Here is a 16022-nt window from a genome sequence, read left to right as displayed (position 1 = left end):
AATTGGCCGAAAAAGATGAATGTGTATAGCACGTGGCTGACGGCATAGAGAAAGCATTTTTTTCTATTCTGTATTTGTAAATATTCTATTCTCCTGGATTTACTACCCTCACGGATATAAGAGGACATTGGCTGCACATTATTATGAACACAATGACTTCGGTGAGCTACTCCGGGTTTTATATTGTCCCTGTATCTTGTTTCAGACTGAACTCGATGTTTCTGTGATAAGCGGTGCAGATAATGGATGGAATGGAGTGTCTATTTTTAAATTAAACTCAATTCCAAGTGTTTATTGTCATATGCACAGTAAAGTTGCGAGCGAAAAAACAAATAGATACTAAGGAATGGTTGGCATTTCTTGAATCCCAAGACTTTAACCTTCCGAATGATATTTGGAACGATGCATTTGAGTGACATCGTACGGACACCGCATCCGCACGTGTTCTCGACACGTATTTGCGTCTTTGCAAGCTTTGGGAATGTTAAGGGGGTAATAAGTTTGACTGAACTATCTGACTGTTTTGTCGACGTTCCCATTGTAGCGCCTTATAATCCGGTGCGTCTTATGTATGTCAAAAATAGGACCAAAAACTATTTTTTCGGGGTGCGCCCTATAACCGGTCCGCCTTATAGTGCGGAAAATACGGTAAGTAAAGTGGATCGTGACCTCAACTCATTCAATGCTGTAACAGTAATTGGTTACAATTACGAGTTATATCATTTTAAAAGTAAAATTACTTATCCCCTCAAAACCTAGTCTCTTACTGTGAAAAGTAACTATCATCCATGATTTCAGGATTAGTTGCACCTGACTATAAGCCGCACCCAATACAAATTTTAAAGGAAAAACGTGTTGTACATACGTAACCCACTCCTGACCTTAAGCCGCATTTGACCATGTTAAAACATGAGATATTGACAAAAAATAGTTTGGTTTTATATTTTTTATCCTCAAAATGTGCAAAACAACCTGAAGAAAGAACAAACACATTTGAGAAAAAATGTTTTTCTTTTTTTGAATTGTAATTTTTATTGTACTTATTCTCTTTTTGGAACACACAAGAAACAAAGAAAAACAGGGGGAAGGGTGGAACAAAAAAAAAACAAAAAAAAAAAACAACCAAAACAACATTGCAGTGTTGGGGCATATCTTCCATGTTCAAGTCATTCTTTACAGTTCAGTCTTCATTGTTTTTAAGTGGTGTCCTTAATTTCCCTATAGCTATCCATTTTCCCATTTGTCCATAAACCAGGTCTCCTGTATTCTTATTCGAAATGTGTTCCTTACGATTACAAATATTTCCTCCACAGTGCACACCCACTGCTCCACGGTGGGAAGATCTTGATTGTGCCATAAAATTGTCATTACTATTTTGCTACCTATCAGTACATTTTTCTCTGTAATATTTCTTCTGCTAGAAGCCCTTTGAATGTTTTAGGTACGGACGCTCCCCTACTTACGAACATTCGAGTTACAAACAACGGTACATAAGGACATTTTTTTCGGGATGTTGAAAAATATCCGGACATTGCTGTAAGTTAGATTTTGTATTGTGTGCATTTTTTTTCGGGTAGAGGACAGTGCTGTAGTGCTTCTTTCCGCTGCGTGGCGCTTTGAGAAGTCACCCAGCATCCACCCAGAAGAAGAAATCCAGCTTCTACTTCCTAGGTTGTTTGTAATGTTAACACACTGCACTGTCTCTCTAGCATGCTAATAACTTTGACGTTTTCATTGTTTGATAATCTTTATTTGTATAGCCCTTAATCACAAGGAGTCTCAAAGGGCTTCACAGACCACAGAATGTTAACACCTAATGTGTCGCTTTGTTTTTCAGTACTGTGCTTTATCATTCAGCCTGCTTTATAACTTTATAGAGCATATAGTTTTTATTAAACATTTATTTTCTGTTTCAAAACAATACAGGTTACTGATACAAGCCTTAAACATACTTATATAAACCTTAAACATACGTTCCATACAAAATATAGCACTGGAGCAATTTACGAAAAAATTCAACTCACAAACTAGTGTCCACTATCGTTCATAAGTAGGGCAGTGTCTGTATCACATATCCAAATATTTTATTTTAAAACAAAGCCAAAATATATGCATGTGCTCAACGTCTACCTCTCCCAAAGTCTTAATCCAATCATGAGAAAAAGGCACAGAGACGCAGTAACACCCGTCGCTCAGCAAAAATCTGCACTTTCCACGTTACGAACATTAAACTTCTTCGATTGTATTTATCGGTGATTATGACTTGCACCTCCTTCAACACCACCTTTCTCACTCTTACCTTTATTTGCCTGAGCGGCCCTGGCGGCTTTGAGAAAAAATGCATACATTAGCTTCATCTTTGCATTAGCCACAGGGTTGAAACAGTCGAACCAAAGTTGAGGCTTGTACGTCAGACATTACGATATTTGCAAATTACTGTTAAAAAAAAAAAAAAAAAAAAAGACCCTAAAAGACCATTAAAATAGAAGAAACCAACCTTTGGAAGCAGTAAAGCCTTCCACCAGTTCCATTGCCAGCAAGAGGCTTTCTCGGCACAGAAAATGGATAGGTGAATGAGTAGGACAGGAGCGGCAGTGGCACAGGAGGTAAAGTGCTCATCATGGGATCAAGAGGTTGCAGGTCCGTGTTATACGTCAAAGTGTCCTTGGGCAAGACACTGAATCCCTGATGTCCTCAATAGGCAGGTGGTTGCATAGCATGGCTGATGCTGCTTTTGATGTGTGAATGGGTAAGTGTGAAGCACATTGTAAAGCGCTTTTGGAGGTCTACATTGACTTGACAAGCGCTATATAAATGCAGACCATTTACATTTATATTTCTTGGCTAGTGCAAGCTTAAGAGCTTGCAAACGAATACTTACTCGGGACGCGACCTATCCAGTTTTTCTCTTTGCTTTAAACTACTCGAGTAACTTGTTCTCCATATCGCGACAGTAGCTCAAGAGGTAAAGCGCTCGTCTTGGGATCACGACACTGAATCCCTAATGAGCAGGTAGTTGCCTTGCAGGGCTGATGCTGCTGTCGGTTAGTTAGTGTGTGTAAAAGGGAAAGTGTGAAGCACATTGTAAAGCGCTTGGGGAGGTCTCCATTAACTTGAAAAGCACTATATAAATGCAGAACATTTACATTTTATATCTGGGTAGTCTCCTCTGTTCGCACGTATTACCTTAGGTACAATGTCCTTTCTTTTCATTTACACCAAGTTTTGTTGCTGTTTCCATGTTGCCTGTTTCTTCAGTGGCCTTTTTCACTTGTAGCTTTTTGTCAGCAGTGTATGACTTACATTTTCTTTTTTCAATCCAGGCTTATTGCAGTTTTACAAATGAAATGATCAAAATTCAGCACACTTTTACTGTAAATTCTGTGGCAGCATGTTCAAAGTTTGTCCTATTGTTTTCCAGTTGGTTTGTTGTTCCTCTATAACAGGGGTCGGGAACCTATGGCTCGCGAGCCATATATGTCTCTTTCTACGAGTATCTGTGGCTCAGAGACAGATTTGATTGCATGCAAAATTTCTCCATCTTGTCCAAAACTTGATTTGTCTATCCTATTAAGTTACACGCAAAGCCAAACCGAAACTTACAGACAACTGATTACTTCGCAGTATATATATGGCACGTTTTTCACTACAATTTACAGTCAAGGTGTCACACAAAAAAATGGGGGAAAAAAAACTTGTTTTAGCTGTACAACGCTAAAGAATCCTTTACATAAAAGTTCACTATGTAATCTGTGTTCAGTGTTCAGATACCTTATGATGAATCCACAGAACTGTAAATACGCCAAAACACCGGAAGAGAACTTAGTCATTTGATTGGGTGAGTGGGAGGGATGGGTGGAGCTAAAAAGTACAAGCACTCCTTCCCATCTCTCGCCAAAGGTAAGCACATAAGGCTCCCTATTCTCAGAATGTTGTGACGTTTTTACAAAATAAATGCTTGCATCTGGTTTTGAAACCAATATGTATATAAAAAAGGGTCAAAAGGAGTTTAACCGATCTTGAGTCATTGCAAGAAAGAGACAAGTTTAAAGTGGTATGTTTGTTGATTTTGGGACAGGGGCTCTGGCATTATTCTCTTTTCATAATTTTTATCAAATCATCAAAAATAAATGTGCTGAAGACTAAGCTTTTGTCTGGGCGCGGGTTTAGCAATTTAGTAAATTTGTCTCATAATATATGGTGTGGCTCTTTCCCAAAATAAAATTAATATTTTTTGCTTTTATGGCTCTTTGAGTCAAAAAGGTTCCCGACCCCTGCTCTATAAGCTAATATCCCCTTCCCCCATGCTGCCATGGTCGCTACTTGTTACACACAAGCAAATATGTGCAAATTGCGCATATAAATTGACCCGTGATTTCAGTATTTTATTCTATAGTTCTTAATTTGTCTTATATGCGAGTATGTATTTTAGGGAGAATATCTCTCCATGAGGAGAAACTCAAAGCCTTTGTACTCTGTATTGGCGCCAACATAACTGTATTCAGTTGTTGACTATATAAACATACCCATCCTTAAGAAAATGATGCTCGTGGATGTGATAGTGCATAGTATTCAGCAATCAGAGGACACTATAATTCATGATCTGCCTTTAATAGGTAGCAGAATGACGCAGTAACGCACCATGTAGAGTCACAAAATGTTATCAATAACACCTTACAGTACTCGTTACCGAGGAAAGTAATTGTGCTCTTTTGCAACACTTCTCCAGCTATAACGCTTCACTCTGAATCTGTCACACCAGAAGCACCATTCGCTTCACACTTTGCCTGATGCTACACACGTTGCTCTTTTCTTTGTTGCGGCTTCCCGTGACGCTCACACCTCACACAAAACAGCAGCAGGCACAGACGGTAATACAACTCACAGCATCCGTTCAAGGTTTTTCAATGAAGGCACAAACTTCTATAAAGATTTGGTCACTTCTGAACGTTCGACTTCAAGGACTTTATGATCATTTCCCTCAACAAAATCGGCATCAAACGTGATATGATTTTTGGCACGCTTTCTCGCACTGATTAAAAAAACTGTCTGCCTTAAAGGTATTCCCAAACAGATATCTCATCTGATTAGCTACACCGCTTATCCTCAGTAGGGTCGCAGGGTCAAACAGATATATATTTTTCAAATATGCCTCACACCGGGGGACTAGAGAAATTTTGTGTCAAAGTTGACCCAGCCGGCTTGTTTCCTCTCGACCCTTGACATCTTTGAAGGGCCATAACATTTTCCAAATGGCGCACTTCACACTACACGTGAGGCGAGCTTCAAAACAGACAGCGATTGTAGTGAACAGCGATTGCATATTGGGTAGGCGGAGGTAGGCGATTGTGTTCTTCACCTCGTGTGTTTCTGTTGGCATCATTTTGTCCTGATAAGGCCCCATTAGAGTCAGGATTGCGGAGGAATTTCCTGTTCTGTTTACTCCCAGTTGGAGCTCGTTGGCAGCCCACCTTGTGTTGTTTGGCCTGCTAGCCTGGCATTTTTGCTGGTTTCTCAGTGTCCCTTGGTTTATTTCTGGCTTGAGTTGCGTTTTTTGCTATTGCCATTACCGCTTTTCATTGTCTGTTCCCGGTTAGCACGGCTGCTCACTGTGCATTCTTTGGTCTTTCAGTTTTTCCGCCAAGGCTGCGGCTGCTTTTCGCTAATTAGCCCCATTAGCTCCTCGTTGGTGGCTCTATGTGTGTCTTTTCTGGGTGGATTAGTCCTTTTTTGGATACTCGCCTTTTGTCATACCATTACTGCATCCACCTGTGACACAACACCTGGGCATTTTCCACAAAAAAACTACTGAACTACACTTAAGACACTTGTGACCTCATTGACTAATTAACACGTATAACAATGTGGCAACAGGCTTGCTGGGGTGCTGGTGTTGAACCTGCTACAAAAGGCCCCATAATGGGATATTAAGATTGATGTGGGGGGAAGACTGCAATTTCCCCTGGTTGTCTTGACGACCCCAAGGCCAGATGTGAAATCGTAGTCAAAGAGGCAGAGAAGATCATCCTCACAGAACTAACCGTCCTTTAGAAAGAGGGTTTTGATATCAGTGATGACTGTTCCCAGTCTAGGTCGGCTGTAGAGGATTGCCTCCCCAGTCTCTGTGGAGGATGCTCAAAGCCATGGGAGTGACAGGGAGAGCGAGAAAAATAGCAGCTCACAGTATAGGAGCAGAGAGAGCCTCTTGCTTGAAATGGAACTGGAGGGAGGAGTTTACCTAGAAGCCAGGAGGAGGAGATGGGCAGTAATTTGGCCACCACTTCCAGCCCGCTGGTCAATAGACCTAATGATTTTGGTAACCACCTGAAGACACTCCTACTGGCCAAAGCCATATTCACCGAATGTGAATGAAGTTTAGGCATTTTTGAATGTATTGACCACTGGAATACCTTTAAGTCTCCTTGAGCAGAGGGTTCAGTTAAGTATTCCTCACCCTTCTGTCATTGTTTGCATTCTACCATTATTAGAATATGAAAACCAAGTGTTTGGTGGTTTTAGTTCAGGCTGACACTTTTATCTTCATCTGTGTGATTTTAGACACCGATCAGATCACATCTGATGGCGATTTTATGCAGAAATGTGAAAATATACAAAAGGTTCCGATACTTTTTCTTACCACTGTAGTGAGTCGTGCTTGTATTTGTCCCGGCTGACCCCAACTGGTCCATGATGAATTCTCAAACTGACAACTATCACAGCGCGGACCTGCAAAAAAAAACAAAAGCAAAGGTCATCCGCTTTTTAAGTGTATTGTGTAATCCAATCTAAATAACGAAATTGCGGGTCAGCAAAATCCTTGCTTGCATCATTTATACTAAATCTTATCCACTCTGTTTTAGCAATTCTTGACATGGGCTTGTTAGCTGTGAGGCTCAGACATTCATATAGCGGAAAAGAATTGCAGCCGATCTTCAATCGGACAGAAAAGCCGCGAGGTGGAGCTCTGTTGACACCTCCAGCATTTCGCGTGTGAGGGGAGCGACGGCCTCAAAATCCAACAGCACGTCTTCGGAAAAAAGACTTAACAGTGGAAGCGTCACAATAACAATGCCATTTCGGAGAAATTGCGAGTGAAGGCTTTTGTGCTGGATTAAAAATTGATGGAAGATATTATCAAATAATATGGAATAGGCTGAGCAGTTAAAATAGGAAATGATTTTGAATCAGTTAAGTCCAGTAATGAGTTATCAAATGAATTGCAACATTTCTAAAATATAAAGCAGGGGTCTCTCCAATTCGCAGACTCCCCGTGCAGAATTTGTATGTTCTCCCCTTTGCCCCTTTCCTTCGGGCACTCTCAGTTTCCTACCACATTACAAAAACATGCATGTCAGGTTAATTGGCTGGTCCAAATTGCCCCTAGGCATAATGAGAGTAGATTTCCCTGTCTTTGTGTTGCCAGCGACTGGCTAGCAACCAGTTCAAGATGTCCACTGCCCGGTGCTTGAAAATTACTGGGATGGGCTCCAGCACCCCTGTAACCCTAGTGAGGATAAGAGGCACAGAAACTGGATAGATGGATAAGTAGGACATACAAATCCAGAAATGATTTGAAAAATCGAATTAGTCAGAAGTCTATGTGTAAGTGAGGGTTCCTGCGGATCCTTGAAAAGTCTTAAAAGGTATTGAACTCATAATTTTGAAAATAAGGCCTTAGTTGGCTTGAAAAAGTCTTAGATCCAATTTTCGAAACTCTTAAATATGTGAACCCATTAATAAGATTTATATTTCTTTGAATTTAAAATATTGAGTAACATTTCTTGATTGTCTTTTTTAACAATTTACCAATTTTCTTTCATAGCAACATTGCGTGACCACAATAACAGAACTATCAAAACGTTGATGTGGTCTCAGTCGGGCTTTTCTGAGCAGACTCATGTCTTAGTTCTACCCACAATACACACTGCAACTTCGGACAGAGATATTACTTTGGACCATGAAAATGTGTAGATTTAATAAGTGGTTGTCTGGCGAATATTCTTTGCCATGGCTAAAAGCTGCGCCAGGTAATGTGTACGAGCTGCGATGTTTTGCATGCAAGACATAGTTTTTTGTTTCAATTGTGCGTTTTTTCTGTTGAAAATAACTCTTTCTCTGTCACTTTTTCGGTCTCCTTATCTCGTTTTCTATTTGTCTCTCTCTTTCTCTTCTCTTTCTTTCTCTGTCTCTCCCTTTTTGTTTTATTTTATTCACCCTTAATATAGAACAAACCTCTCTCTTTGACGAGGGAACTGATAAATGAGAGTTTTCTCTCTCTCTTCCTCTGTTTTTGGCCCTCCCTCCATCTGTATCTCTTTCTTTGTCTCTTTGGCTCCGTCTCTCTTTCTCTGTCACTTTCTCTTCCTCTCCCTCTATCTATCCAGGTCTTTCGTTCAATCTTTTTGTCTGTCTCGCTCTCCCACTCTCTTTCCCTTTCACTCCATCTCATGCTTTCAACGGGAGCGGCCAGCCAAGTACGCTGACTTTCAAATACCGTGTTAATGACACACAGACCGTTCTTTTTATTAAATCTCCTAAGTTACAAAAGCAGATCTGCCCCAAAAGGTGGGGAAATCAAAGGACAGCAACATGACTGGCTCATTGTTAAAATGATGGAAACACTTCATAATAGTCAAAACAATGACTGCGCAATAGTCAAACTAACAAATTGGCATCCAATGCAATCTCCTTTGCAGATGTCCAATTTTAAAAACAGAATAAACAAAGCAGGTCCTTTTTAAACCTAATTTGACAACCCCCTGCCTAAGCAGCCCCCATCTGCCCAGTTGACCATCCCCCCTGCTAGTGTTATGCCCTAAACTCATAAGCTTTTTATCAACTAATCGATAACTTCACTAATCACATTGACTCCTAATTCAATAAACGTCTCGAACAGACGATACTGTCAGTGCCGCTTGGGGCGTTGCGCTAACGAGCAAGCTATTAGCATTCAATCAGACCATTATTCAGATGCCCATCGCCCCGCCAGGACACTTCATCCGTGTAGGCGGACAAGGCGCGATTTAAAGCATTGTTTCTCAACTGGTCTGACTTCTGGACCCACCGTCCCACCCTAATTGCAAGCCGCTATCAAAATCAAGAAAAAATAAATGGACTTCTCAAAGTCATTGAATGCAAGGATCGCCCCGTTTAAACCAGAGAATTCTATTCCATTAAGAAAAAACTGTCAAACCGGAGCGACCTCAAGTACTGTATTTTCTGGACTATAAGGCACACCCTCAAAATATTCCTCTGTGACCTATCACTGGACTATAAGACACATTAAAATACTACATTGCTATTGTTGTACTCCAAAATACTCTTGTAATACTAAAAATATACTATTTTAATGCCATATAAATACTACTGCAGTTTTACTATAATACAAAAATACTACTAAAGAGATACTACAGAAATACAGTAATACTACAAAAATACTACTGAGAAACTACAAATATCAACCAGAGAAATGCTATTGAAATGCTACAAAAACACTATTGTAATACTAAAAAATATTACATTAATATTATATTACAAAAACACAACGATGGAAATAACACAAATTCTATGATAACACTACTACACGATCGTTATATTTTTAATACACAAATACTATAGTAATACTACAAAAATACTACTGTTATACTACAAAAATACCACAGTAATACTACAAAAATAGAGCAATACTACAAAAGTACTATTGAGAAAATACAAATTATAAATCACAGAAATGCTACAAAAATGCTTTTGTAACACTACAAACATACTACATTGATGTTATAATACAAAAACCCCATTAGGGAAATACTACAAAAATTTTATTACATCACTACTACACAACCGTTATATTTATAATACACAAATACTATAGTAATACTACTGTAATACTACAAAAATACCACAGCAATACTACAAAAATACAGCAATACTACAAAAAAACTACTGAGAAACTACAAATATTAACCACAGAAATGATACAAAAATACTACATTGATGTTATATCAAAACTATGGAAACACTAGAAAAAAATCTAGTCTATAGTAATACGACACAACTACTACAGTAATACCACAAAAATACTATTGTAATACTTCAAAAATGCTACTGCAGAAATACTACAGAAACATTCCAAAATACTACAGAAAAACTACAAAAATACAACTACAGTAATACACAAAATATGACAGAAAAACTACAAAAATCTTGTAACAATAGAAAAATACGACTGTAATTCTTTATACAACTTTAGAAGTACTACAAATATTCCATATTAATACTGCAAACATATTATAGTAATATGACAAAATATTATTTTAATACTACAGTTTTACTACGAAAATACAACTGTAGAAATACTTGAAAAATACAACCAAAGTAATACTTTAAAAATACCACGGAAAAACTACAAAAGTCACAGAATTATCACCAAGAGTTTCTTCTTTTGCGTTATTTTGCCAAGGCGAAGGCCCGCGACTAACTAAAAACTGGTGTGCTACCCACTTTTGAGTCCCGACCCATCAGTTGACAACCACTAATTTAAAGGAGTGTTAGGGCTGCTTGCCTGTCTGGGTACCTTTTGAGGTTTGTTCTATTTTGGGTATTGGGCATCTGTAAAGGAGATTGCATAGGGTGCCATGTTGTTAGTTGGATTGTTCATGCACAGTGTTGTTCGTTGTTTCGACTATTATGAACTGCTCACATCATTGTTACTACCGTCCAATCGTGTTCCTGTCCTTTGTTTTTCACACCCTTTAGAGCGGATCTGTTTTTGTAACTTAGAAGATTTAATAAAAATGTTTGGCTCTGTGGAGGGACTTTAGAACAGGTTGGAATCTCTTTTCTCAGCTTTGTCTTCTCTCCCTGTTCTCTTTGTAAGTTAAAAATCCATTGATGTATTTGCTCCTTATTTTAAATTCTATTAAACTTAAAACTTACCAGCCTTTCTTGGAAAAGTGCAGGTGTCAGCCTGCCCATCCTGTTGAAGTCTGTCTAGTATGTCTAGCAACTTGAACTGGGCCACTCAGAGTAAGGTATCACGAAGGTTCTGGACTCATTCGTCTGCATTGGAGAGGGCAGAATTAAATCCTAGAATATCTTGTTGGATTTGAATACAACGCTGACACAAATCCTCTTTGTTCTTCAGCAGACGGACTGTTATGTAATTTTATTATTTTTGTACGGATTACATTTTCTAGATCCCTATTTTTTGCATCCACATATCCCTTGCACTCAAATAAAGACATGATAAGGATTTGTGACTATGCACATTTATAAGGGCATCGTTTATGGTCTCTACAATTTTTTTCAACTATTGAAGGCCCAACTGATTTTTAATCAATTGTTAGCTTGGCTTGAATCTTCAGATTTTATCTTTCAAATATAGCCTTAGATAATCCTGGGCTTTAAAGGCATATTTTATATAATTTATTGCCTCCTAGTGGTAAAACAAAGCCTCTTTTAAAAAAAACAATATTGGTTTGAATAATAAGCAAAAACACATAGATAGATAGATAGATAGATAGATACTTTATTCATCCCCGAAGGGAAATTCACATTTCCAGCAGCATCCCTGAGCTGAGAACAGTACAATAATAAAGCCAAAAGAATGCAATATACAAATACCCAGTGTGACGTGCAAATGCCCACTGTAGCGTGTTATATAGAGTAACTAAATAGTGCTACACAGAATACATATTGCAGTAAGATTCGGTAATATCCAATGTAGGTGGTGTGGTTTAATGTGGGCCTTTACTCTGCCGGGTGGAGTTAAAGAACCTCATGGCATGAGGAAGAAAAGATCTCTTCAGTCTGTCCGTAGTACAAGACAGTGACAGCAGTCTGTCGCTGAAACTGCTCTTCTGTCTGGAGATAATGCTGTGTAGTGGATGCGATGGATTGTCCATGATTGACCTCAGCTTTTTCAGTGCTCGTCTCTCAGCTACTGTTGTTAGGCTGTCCAGCTCTGAATTATTAGATAAACATGCATTTTTTTAAATACTCATAGGTCAATAAATCTGAATTATTTTAAATAACATGAGGCTTTCCTAGAGGGAGCTGACACGTTTGCAATCAAAAGATACATTAATATAATTTATAAGTGTAAAAACTGACCTCTGGGTCACACCATTCTTTCAAAACTTTAAGCCACTGGTTTTAAGCTTTACTTCTGACTAAGAACATTGAAATGAAATGCCGTTTAGTAAAAAGTGATATGCACTTGTGACAAATACATCATAACCATCGTCAAATCAAGTCACATTTATTTGTGTAGCTGTATTTTATTTGTATAGTATTGATCTGATTAGATTAATGCCCGTTCTAACGCAAGTTTAAGCAAAGGGTGTTGTTTTCCCCTTTATATTTGTTTTCCAAATCCCACACACTTTCCCTCTACCCTTTGATTGTGTTATTTTGTCTCCGGTTTTGTGTTTTATTACATTTTTGTCTGGAGATCTGTCGTAAACAAATTCTTGAATTGAGTATTTCAGGTTGTGTGTCTTGATTAAACTATTCAGAAACCCCTAAACCTTACCAATACGCCATGGTTAAATCCTGTGTGTAGCCAGACTTAATATCAATAGTGTGTAACCTGTTCCTCGAGGGCAGCATGCCCCTGCATGTTTTGGAGGTTTTTCTTCTTCAACTTGGGTGATAAAATGTATCAGCCCATTAGAAAGCTGGCACAAACTTGTTCAGGATCCTAGTGATTGGAAAACATGCAGGACATACGGCCTTCGAGGACCGTCTATGCTTAAGATTGTGAGATCGGTTACGAGGTTGTCAGACGTTTTCTTGATTCAAATATCTAAAAACTGCTGTGGCGCATCAGTAGTGGGACGAACTTAAGACAAACATTACGTTTGGCTCTTCAAAAAACATTGCCAATCATTTCAAATAATTTCTACCCCCGCTCAGATATACTATAATCAGTTGTCGTTCAGTCAAATTTGGTGTGCACTCATCATTGGGACAAATCAATCTGAAACAAGTCTCTTGTATTGAATTTCTTTATTTATGGCGCCACAGTCAGATATGTGTTGGTAGTGGCTCACAAAGCTGTTGAGTGGGTGGCCAGGGGTTAGCTCACACAGTGAGTGAGTTTATTCTCTTCAGCTCTCACTTTTCCCACTTACTTTTTGGACAGACTTTGCATAAATCGGGAAAACTGCAGAAATATTATCCCTGGCATGGGTCCGCCATTATTATGGTAAATACTCTGTGATTGGCTGGCCATAAAATGATGACTAGATCTGTATAAAATAGACAAATGCTTTGTGACGGGTATTGGGTGTGTTACTGAATATAAATAATTATTGGTTTCATTTAAAGACTTATTCATCATGATTCAGTTATCCCCAAACAAACCACCCAGAGCAATTTGATTGGGTGAGGGGTAGGAATGGGGGGTAGCTATGCACAGAGTGCAAGCACTCCCTTGCGACTCTACCCGTGCGCTGTTTGCCCCAAAGGTAAATGCGCTGGTATCCTTGTTTGCAAAATTTTGTGACATTTCTATGGAGGAACTTTGCTTGCATCTTGAAACCATTTAGGACAAGATTACAGTCAAAATTAGCAAGAGCACTCTTAAGTAACTGCGATGCTGCACTTTGACGACATTTCAGTCGAAGATGGCCACAAATGTGGGTGGAGGAAAAAAAAGACGCTAATTTCGAATGTGAAAAATATTGGTGGATAGAAAAATATTTGCAACAGCCCTAACTCTTGCTCCAGTCTGTGACCGCGGACAGAGCAGACTGGAGACAGTTTCCTGCTTCACTGGCTACGCCTCCAGCTGCTTATCCAATAAGAAGGCGATGGGTGGGTAGCCTCAGGTACAAATGGTAGGAGAGGGAGAAAAAGGCTTGGTTCGTCTGTTGTTTTGAAAAATTGACTTGTCAAATTCCCAAATATCTGTGCCGATAATTGACCGTCTGATAATCGGTTGACCTCTAGTATGTGACAACGTGAGTGTGGCTGGAGTATTTCAGCAATCAGAGGACACTGTCACCCTTATCTGCATTAAATAATTAGCAAAAATAACTTAGCATGTTTTAACGATTGCTGAGTTACAAAATTGTATACTGGTTACTGGGAAAATTAATTGCGTTCCTTTGTAATGCGTAGGTCCCAGCACTGTTTATGACATTGTTTTGTCCTTCCTCGACTGCAGGTGAAGTCTTTCACCCTCTTTGTGACCCATTATCCTCCATTATGTGAGCTGGAGCAGGTGTACCCACAGCATGTGTCCAACTTCCACATGTCTTTCCTCCTCAATGAAGCTGACGTGGATGCCGACACGCAAGGTGAGTGTTTCTGTTGAGATGTTTCAGGTCTTCCAAAAGCTGACCCGAACCTCGTCTTTGCAGGAACAGAAGTTTGTCCCGAAAGCATCACCTTCCTCTATCGGTTAACCGAAGGAGCTGCCGAGCGAAGTTACGGCCTCAACGTCGCTCGACTGGCGGATATCCCGCAGTCGATACTGCGTACGGCGGCCCTCAAGGCCCGAGAGATGGAGGACACGGTCAACTCTCGAAGGTAAACCCATCGACATGCTCAGAAAGACTTTTGCAGCTCGCGTAAACAGTTTGTTTTCACTTAATTTCTTCAAAAAAATGTTTCTTTTTTAATTTTGTGCAAGGCTGTCAAACATTTGGCCCGTGGGTCGGAACATGCCTACCAACCAGACCCACAAGGCAATGCAGAGAGAAGCTCGAGAGAAAAATGAGCTACTGTTTTATCAATATGTCCACTTGATGTCGCAAAAGCCTTATTGAAGTTTTTGGGTAACCATAACAGCAAGATAGCAGACAATTATGTCAGTTCCCTTAAGGTGATGCTCATGTTATAACGCCCCGAGACCTAAAAAAGGCTGGGCGAAAAATGAGAAGTAAAATGGTGTGTTTTGGTCACTTTGAGTGTCCGTAGTTTGTTTAAAAGAGCATTAACGGACCAAAGAAATGCCATCCAAATATGTCTAATATATATATATATATAAAAAATATAAAATAAAATTTACATAAAATCCCCCATCTTTTTTCCATACTGGAACAAGCTCCAGGAAGTCTAAATGGTAGCTCTAAAGAGCCGCATGGGGCTCCCAGCCTGAGGTTGCCGACCCTCACGCTATACTATATTGCGGCATTTAGTGATTAAAATATTAATTCAGATCATTTAATATGAGCTTTGTTTTTGTCTACATTTTCAGTGAAGCCTGAATTTTCCTGAATATATTCTTTTTTTCAGTTCACTGTTGAAACCGCATTAGGGGCGGCAGTAGCTCAGGAGGTAGAGCGTTCGTCTTAGGATCAAGGGATCCCAGTTCGAATCCCGGCTTGACCGTGTTACATGTCGAAGTGTCCTTGGGTAAGACACTGAACCCCCAATACCCCCAATAAGCAGGTTAGCGCCTTACATGGCTGCACAGATCACGGCCGCTATTGGGAAATGTGAAGCACAATGTAAAGTGCTTTGGGAAGTCATTGACTTGAAAAGCGCTATATAAATGCGTTTTCATTTCATTTCATTTCAAACCAAGGCAGTATTATTTTGTAGCAGTTTTAGTTTGACCAAAATCAATGTCCTCTTTCTGCAATCAAACACATATTTTAATCACGGGGTAAGCTTTCTCGAACAAGCCCTTTATTCAGGGTTCGCACTGGTGCTTGAAATCCTTTAAAAATCTTGAATTTTGATGTTGTGTTTTCAAGGATTAGAAATGGTGAATTTTGGATCAAGTGCTTGTAAAGGCTTGAACGTATTTCCATAGTCCTCAACTAGTCTGCTTATAAGTAAGGCCCACACTGCTCTGTGGTGGCTTCGCTTTGCCATTGCGTTTCTTCCCTTGTGATAAACAGCACCTGGCATTAGTTTGTATGGCATTGTCTTATGAAGTGTCATCGCCGCCTGCGGGTCATGCGCAAGGGGACGAGTGGATGCTACACCTAAACAGGGAACGGTGATTTGTAAATCAATAATGGACAATTTTTATGGACCCTTTTAAAAAAATAAGGTGGTGTTTCCCA

The 16022-nt window shown here is 39.4% G+C and overlaps 1 protein-coding gene across 2 annotated transcripts in view; it reads left to right on the top strand.

Moving 5' to 3' along the window:
• The window catches only part of msh3 (mutS homolog 3 (E. coli)), a 69491-nt gene that overhangs the window by 50051 nt on the left and 3418 nt on the right, over nt 1–16022 (top strand). For both annotated transcript variants that reach the window (XM_088335108.1, XM_088335109.1), the window contains exons 20-21: nt 14171–14303; nt 14367–14535. In XM_088335108.1, the coding sequence (XP_088191234.1) occupies nt 14171–14303; nt 14367–14535 (302 nt within the window). The remainder of the gene's footprint in view (nt 1–14170; nt 14304–14366; nt 14536–16022) is intronic.

Source organism: Urocampus carinirostris, chromosome 5, assembly GCF_059441175.1.
Source record: "Urocampus carinirostris isolate Australia breed hairy pipefish chromosome 5, RoL_Ucar_1.0, whole genome shotgun sequence".
NCBI lineage: Eukaryota > Metazoa > Chordata > Actinopteri > Syngnathiformes > Syngnathidae > Urocampus > Urocampus carinirostris.
The sequence above is the reverse complement of the archived record's forward strand: the minus strand, read 5'-3'. Positions and strand labels throughout refer to the sequence as shown.